Raw genomic sequence first — 8058 nt, forward strand, 5'->3', positions numbered from 1 at the left:
AAGATGAAGAAAAACAGAATAAATTTTACAATAAAATTTTATAAAATCCAATAAAAGTAATATCGTTAAGGGAAAATACTATGGAAATGATCAATTAATCTAGACCAAGGCGAACTGGACAATTATCAGGAAAAAAATAAGTATCCAAGTGTAAGCCAATGACGTGAAGTATAGACATGAGTTTGTGACAATGAGCCGCACGAACCCAAAAGAGGTAGAACACCAACAATTATATAGAAATTATATTATATTATTTATTGAATATACTAACTAATCGTATAAGAAATTCTATTAATTGATTTGGTTTACAAAACAAAATCTATTAATAATTGAATAATTAAAGATTAAACAACTAATCTTCCTAAACAAATTTATCAGTGCTGTGTTCAACTTGTTCAACAACCATCTTTTGTGGAGCAGAAGAAAGATGGGTTAAAGAAGTTTCTGGATCATCACCGAAAACCTTAGCAACTTCTTCTAAGGTGTAACCAGAAGTTTCAGGGTATAATAAGTAAACTAAGACTAATTCAACAGCAAGGACGCAACAGTAGACAATGTAGTACTTCCATTCAATTGCATCCATAGCAATTGGGTTAACGAAACCATTGAAAAGGACAATAACGTTGTTGGCAAGGAAGAAAATATTAATACCCTTGGCTCTATGGGAGTATGGTAAGATTTCAGTAACATATAACATTGGTAAACCATTAGCACCTAAATCGTAAGCACCGTAGAAAAGGAAGATCATAGCTAAGACACCGTTAGCTAAACCAGTGTCTTGGAAACCACCTAAAGCGAATCTGGCAGATAAGATAGTCCAGATAACGAAAGAAATGAACATACCGCCGATACAGAGTAAGAATAAAGTTCTTCTTCTGAAGTATTGACAGATGGAAGCAGCAATCCAAGAGATAATCAAGTTATAGATCATCAAACAACCATTAATTTCTAATTGCTTCCTTGCGTCAGTAATACCAATGGTATCTAAAACCTTAGTGAAATAGTAGGAAACTAAACCATTACCAGATAATTGCATAATAACACCCGTGAAAAGCAAGATGAATAATCTTTTTCTGTAAGTTGGAATCTTAACAAAGTCAAAGAAAGAAGAGGTTGCACAAATTTCTTCTAATTCTAAAGCAGCCTTAATTTCCTTAACTTCAAATTCAACTAATTTGTGGGCTTGTTCTGTTCCATCGTTACCACAGTGGTATTTCATTAAGATATTTCTAGCCTTGTCTTCCTTACCCTTGGAGATTAAGAATCTTGGGGATTCTGGAATCAACCAGAAAATCAAGACTTGAACAACTGGTAAAGCACCTTGTAAGTAAGATGGGATTCTCCAAGCATAAGAACTTGGAATTGGTTGAGTACCGAAAGTAACCCAAGCAGCAATAATAGCACCGAAATACCAGAAAGAGGCATATATGGCAGTACAGGTTTCTCTGAACTTTGGATAAGATAATTCGGAAATCAAAGTTGGGGAAGAAACGGTAGAAAGACCGAAACCCATACCTAAGATAATTCTGGACCAAATGAAGAAAGTATAGTTAGTGGAAACACCTTGTAAAATAGCACCTAAGATAGTGAAAGATTGACCAACGTAGATAGAAGTCTTTCTACCGAACTTATCAGAAAACCAAGAAGCAAAAATAAAAGAAATAATACCACCAAAAACACTACCGTTAGCTAAAGCACCTAAGACAGCACCTTCAGGGTGACCCATAGCATCATTCCAGTCTTCTAAAATTTGTAAACCATTCAACATAGAACCATCATAACCACTAATGGTAGAAGTTAAACTGATAATAAAAACGTAAAAATGTAAAATAAGGAAATGCTTGTACTTGTACCATGGTTTGTCAAAGTAAAGGTATTCATCAATGTCACCCTTTTCTAAGATGTGACCTTGGAGTTCAATCTGATCACTGACAGACTCTTGATCAGCGATATGTTGTTCTTTTAAATCAGACATAATGAAGCTAATTAATCTTTTCTCAAAATATTATTACCGACCAGCGATGTTGGAGATATAGATTGAAGAATTGATAATGATAAGAAAGGAGAGAAGAGAGAAAAAAATGTGAAATTAGACGATGATTTCAACTTGTATTTATATTCGATTGGTTTGTACGAAAGAGTGTCTCTCTAAGGATGTAAGTTTTATGATAATTTGCATTAATTAGTACGAAATCACAGAAAAATTGTCAAAGTTGATTTGATTGCAAACTAAAAAAATAGAATCTTTAAAAATTATAATTACAATAAAACTTTAAGATTTCGTGCATAAAAAATAATTGTACAAAGAAATTACACAAAACGATTTTTTTTTAAAAAGCTCACACTTTATTGTTCTTTTTCAAAATCCACTTGTTGATTATTATTAATAATTCGTCTCCTGCAGATCCAAGACGTTTTATTCTAGATGTATCATACAACTTTTCTTTAAGAGCACAGGAAGTCTTTTTGAAGATTTGAAAACTAATTATAAATAGTACGTGCCAAGAAACCTGTAGATTTCGCTTATTTTTCCGTTCCGCTGTTCCAATTGCTCCCGAATATGCACTAAAAAAGTTTAATTTTGCCACATCGCAAATTTGTTCTTTTGCAGCCACTAATTTCTAACGAGCAACCCCACTTTTGCAGGGGGCTAGTATGGGCTGACTGAGGCGATTTGGATGTGAAAAAATATCGAGATATTATTTTACATGTCATGTGTAATTTCTTTGTTTGGAATATAGAGAATTCTATTCCCCGGTATTTTTTGTTTGCGGGTAAAGGAATATCCACCAACCTTCAACTTAATCCCCCCTCCTTTTGATCTGCAAAAAAAAATATTATAATTTTTGCAAATTAAGTCAAGTCATCTTCCAATAATCCTAACTGAAAGCTTCTTGCATGCGCGTAGCATGGGATTGTGTAACACAATATAGCTTGTGATCTTGAGCAAGTTATTGTTGAAAACTAATTTGACAGACCACGCATAATGAAAGAAAGCGGAGACAACGGGGAAAGCAAATTGGACAAGTGACCTAGCATTCGCTTACTTGAAGCAAACAATGCAAAAGAAACCAAATATCTAAAGTTGGGATAAGATAGCGGAGTGATGTCCTAAATGGTAAACTTATCCGTTGTTCAAGCCTTACAATCCAAAAACAGATATCCTCCCAAGGCCTACACAAATCCCATTTTTAGACCTATTCAATCCTCCCTCTCTGTCGTAAAAATCACAATAATGCAAGGTACAAAACTTGAGTGCTTCTACGTTCAAGTAGAATATAGCCTCTCTAGACCAAAGTTCTCGAACAAAGATAATAAACATGTTAATTGAGGGATTAAAGTGGGGTAATCACATTCTAGTCTCGGTTAATCATGGTTGCGCAATGCAAGAATTGAAGACCCCTAAACATTCAACAAACAAATGGTCTTGCAATCCCAAAACCTTCTTTCTATAATAAATTGATAAAGTTTCACCCGACAGAATCGAACAATCGACGATACCTAAAAGGACCTAGCCTTACACCTACCCCAGCGTCTACCGATCCCATTGTTACTTCAAATCAGATTAACACTAAGAATCACTTGTGGGTAGAGCTTCCATGTACACATGTCTTGATTCAGGAAAGCCTAATCTTAGATTCCAACTGATTAAAATCAGAGAATGCTTGACAAATATTTTCTACAATCCGGATTTGTACAAATCGGATTTATACAAACCGAACAAAGGGAGGGCTGAGATAGATCGTTGTCAGTGAGCGGTTTCATTAACTAATTGGGAAGTGTCTCCCGCCCCATCCTACTACCCCACTAAAGACTATCTTTTTGATTTATGGCTTAGTAAAACTGGAGATCGAAAAAATATCTCGGAAGAAATTATAATCCCGTTTTTAGAAGCCGAACCGAAATATATAGTCTTTAGCTACACTTAAAAGAACAATCTCGGAAGAAATTGTTACTCCGTTGAAGCCGAACCGTGCATTTTAGTCTTTAGCTACACTTAAAAATATTAGTTTAGGTGGCGCTAACCTCTTTGTTAACAGGCGAGATACTGGAAGAGAATGGTCTCCTTTGACTTCTTCTTTGACAAATTCTACGAATAATTCTCGACTGATGCTGATGTTGAATTCTTAGCTAAGGACTTATTTAGGTTTCAACGCTTGAAGAATCACATTCAACTACCGTCATTTCATTGATGATCAAAGTGATTTCTTACTCGCAAAAAAAAGGATTTTTTCCATTAGTTTATCGAGCAATTAATACAATTTACCGGAATATTAATACTAGACATTCCTATGAAATTGGAAGCCTTCATATTTAAAAAGAACGACAGCAGACCCGCAACCATGAGTCTGGGCCTGCGGGGTTATTATTCTTAAATGCGATAAGTTATATGTTGGTTTAATGTGTAATTGTTTTGTTTTTGCGAGTATTGTATTGTTTTTTTATCTCAAAGATTTGCAGCCAATTCCACAACAATTTTAGTCGAAAAAGACGAAGAAATTTTGCAATAAAATTTTGTAAAATCCAATTAATTAATGACACAAAAATAATTTTTCGGAAAGTTTTTTTTTAAGATGGCTTTTATTCCAATGGTATTAAGTAAAGAAATTCATTAAAAAACATAGCCCATAAATGTTCTCTAACAATCGTTTATTGTTCCATATACATGCTTAAAAAGAGTCTCGCCTGATGAACTCTGATTGGGAATTCCAAAATTACCATTTCCAACGAAAATATCTATTATTTGCTGGGGATTTTGTGGCTCCTTTAATCAACCTTAAGGAGAGTAACGTGGCCAGGTTTGTTTACACTTTAGAGTTTATTGTTACATCAAAACTCTAATTGAAAACGGGGAAACCAAACTATATAATAAAATGAACAAACGACTCGAATTACTCAGGCATTAGTAAGCTCCAGAAGTATGATTTCTCCGTTCGGGATAATTAAAATAATCAAATTGAAATACTGGTGTTCATTTGATATACAGGTACCTTAATTTCCAGGCAAAAATGTTTAAGAAAAGAGACAAAAAGATTCGCGACAAAAAAAAAACGAATCTTCCCAAAAAGGAAATCTCCCCCTGACATGGGGGATCATCCCCAAAAACGGAAGTGATACCGAAGTGACGTTGAAAAATTTATTGATACTGGTTTGATTCCCTTGTATTTGTGGAGAAACTGACCTTGTGGGTTTCATTTCTAAAAATATAAATACCACACCAGATTCCCCTCTTTATTCACTTTCTTCTTCTTTTCCTTTTCTTTCTCCTCTATCAAAGACATCATCATCATCATTCTCATCATGACAGAATTTGACATCGACACAATCTTACAAAAACTCACTTTAGAAGAAAAAATCAGTCTTTTAGCCGGTATTGATTTCTGGCACACCAAGCCACTCCACCAACACGGTATCAAATCCTTACGATTCTCCGACGGGCCTAATGGATTACGTGGAACTCGTTTCTTCAACTCCATCCCCGCCGCTTGTTTCCCTTGTGGAACTGGATTAGCTGCTACTTTTGACAAAACCCTCTTGGAAAAAACCGGGGAATTAATGGGTGAGGAAGCATATCATAAAGGAGTGCATGTCATTTTGGGTCCTACCATGAACATCCAAAGGGGTCCATTAGGTGGTAGGGGTTTCGAGTCATTTTCGGAAGATCCATATTTGACCGGGAAAGTTGCTGGTTCGATCATTAAAGGGATTGAGAATAAGGGGATTGCTGCTACTCCAAAACATTTTGTTTGTAATGATTTGGAACATGAAAGGAATGCCAGCGATTCGAGGGTTAGTGAACGTGCATTGAGAGAGATTTATTTGGAACCATTTAGGATTGCTTTGGAAGAGGGGAATCCTCATGCTTTGATGACGGGGTATAATAAAGTGAATGGGGAACATTGTTCTCAAAATAAGAGGCTTTTGGAAGATATTGTTAGAAAAGAATGGGGTTGGAATGGTACAGTTATGTCAGATTGGTGGGGGACTTATACTACCAAGAATGCCATTGAAAATGGATTAGATATTGAAATGCCAGGTCCAACTCTTTTTAGAAGAGTTGATACTGTTTCTCATATGGTCAAAACTAAAGAATTAAACATTCAAGATCTTGACGCTAGAGTTCGTAATGTCTTAAAATTGGTCGAATACGCAAAGAAGAATGGTATTCCTGAAAAAGGCGAAGAAAACACCACCAACAACACTCCAGAAACTTCAGCATTCTTAAGAAAATTAGCTCAAGATACAATTGTCCTTCTTAAGAATGAAAACAATTTATTACCATTATCCAAATCCGATTCCATTGCTGTCATTGGTCCCAATGCCAAAATCGCCGCTTATTGCGGTGGTGGATCCGCATCCTTGAGAGCGTATTATACCACTACCCCCTATGATTCAATTGCTGCCAAACTTGACTCCGCTCCAAAATATACCGTGGGTGCATATGCTCATAACTTATTACCTGGCATGGCACCACAATTAATCAACCCTAAGACCAAATCCAAGGGATACAATCTTAAATTTTATCTCGAACCTCCAGGAACTGCCAATAGAACTTTAATCGATGAATATGATCTCGATCTTTCATATCTCCATTTTCCCGATTTTTATAATCCAAAAGTCAAGGATGATTTATTCTATATTGATTTCGAAGGTGAATTTACTCCAGATGCTGATGGTGATTATGAATTCGGGGTGGCTGTTGTTGGAACTGCTCAGCTCTTCATTGATGGGAAATTAATCGTTGATAATAAGACCAAACAACGTTTCGGTAATACTTTTTTCAATTCCGGTACGGTTGAAGAAAAGGGGATTGTTGAATTGGAAAAGAATAAAACTTACAAAATCAGAGTTGAATTCGGTTCTGGTCCAACATTTACAATCAAATCTGAGTCGGCGGAATATTTCGGTGGTGGGGTGAATTTAGGTCTTGCGAAATGTATTGATGAAGATGAAGAAATCGCCAAAGCCGTAGAATTAGCTAAGGGGGTTGATAAAGTCGTCTTATCAATTGGATTAAATCTGGAATGGGAAGCTGAATCATTTGATCGTCCACATATGAAACTTGAAGGATTACAAGACAAATTAGTCGAAGCTGTTTTGGAAGCTAATCCAAATACCATTATTGTGAATCAATCCGGTACCCCTGTTGAATTTCCTTGGTTAGATAAGGCCCCAGCATTGGTTCATGCATGGTATGGTGGGAATGAAGGTGGTAATGCGATTGCTGATGTTTTGTTTGGCGATGCTAATCCAAGTGGGAAATTAACTTTGAGTTTCCCTAAGAAGAATGTTGATAATCCTGCATATCTCAATTTCAAGACTGAAAGAGGTAGGGTTTTGTATGGGGAAGATATTTTTGTTGGTTATAGGTTTTATGAAAAGATGGAAAGAGATGTTGCATTCCCATTTGGTTTTGGTTTGTCTTATTCAAAGTTTGATATTTCCAATTTAACCATGTTAATTAATGAACCAGAAAATAAACTTGTTGTTTCTGTTGATGTTAAGAACGTTGGGAAGGTTGCTGGTTCGGAAGTTGTTCAAGCATATATTTCTAAATCTGATTCTGATGTTATTCGTCCAGTGAAGGAACTTAAAGGGTTTGAAAAGGTTCATTTAAGAGCTGGTGAAAAGAAGAAGGTTGAGATTGAATTGTCGATCAAGAATTCTGTTTCTTTCTGGGATGAATATATGGATAAATGGTCCGTTCAAGCTGGTGAGTATAATGTTCATGTTGGAAATAGTAGTGACAATACTCCATTGGTTGGTAAGTTTGATCTTAAGAAGAGTTTCTTCTGGAGAGGTAATTAGATGTATCACCTTTGATTAGTTTGTTTTAGATATTTAGTTTACTTAGAATTATGATCGTATAAAATATATATTTATGCTAATTTTTACAATTTGTAAAACGTCTTATAGATATAAGTGTCAAGTTTTCACTCTTATTACACATGGAATTGCTTCAGCTTCCAATTATCGGAATCGATAATCTTTATAGTTATTGTAGTATAGAAACCTTCTAGGGTGTACCAACAACCAGAAAAATGAATGTTTCCTCGA

At 35.4% G+C, this 8058-nt stretch overlaps 2 protein-coding genes across 2 annotated transcripts; one reads left to right on the top strand and one right to left on the bottom strand. All coding sequences in view use genetic code 12, as the record gives it.

The window, feature by feature from the left end:
- Nucleotides 1-361: 361 nt before the first annotated feature.
- Nucleotides 362-1975, bottom strand: J8A68_006100 (HXT2.4; the record flags this gene model as incomplete). Its single annotated transcript, XM_049410238.1, has 1 exon — nucleotides 362-1975. The coding sequence occupies one exon, from the start codon at nucleotides 1973-1975 to the stop codon at nucleotides 362-364; it is 1614 nt and encodes a 537-aa protein (XP_049260622.1).
- A 3326-nt stretch (nucleotides 1976-5301) lies between these two features.
- J8A68_006101 (uncharacterized protein) lies at nucleotides 5302-7809 on the top strand (the record flags this gene model as incomplete). Its single annotated transcript, XM_049410239.1, has 1 exon — nucleotides 5302-7809. One exon carries the CDS (start codon nucleotides 5302-5304, stop codon nucleotides 7807-7809), a length of 2508 nt encoding a protein of 835 aa, XP_049260623.1.
- Nucleotides 7810-8058: the final 249 nt, after the last annotated feature.

The sequence above is a fragment of the Hemisphaericaspora subhashii genome (genome assembly GCF_019202705.1).
Source record: "Hemisphaericaspora subhashii strain CBS 10753 chromosome Unknown scaffold192, whole genome shotgun sequence".
Classification (NCBI taxonomy): Eukaryota; Fungi; Ascomycota; class Pichiomycetes; order Serinales; family Debaryomycetaceae; genus Hemisphaericaspora; species Hemisphaericaspora subhashii.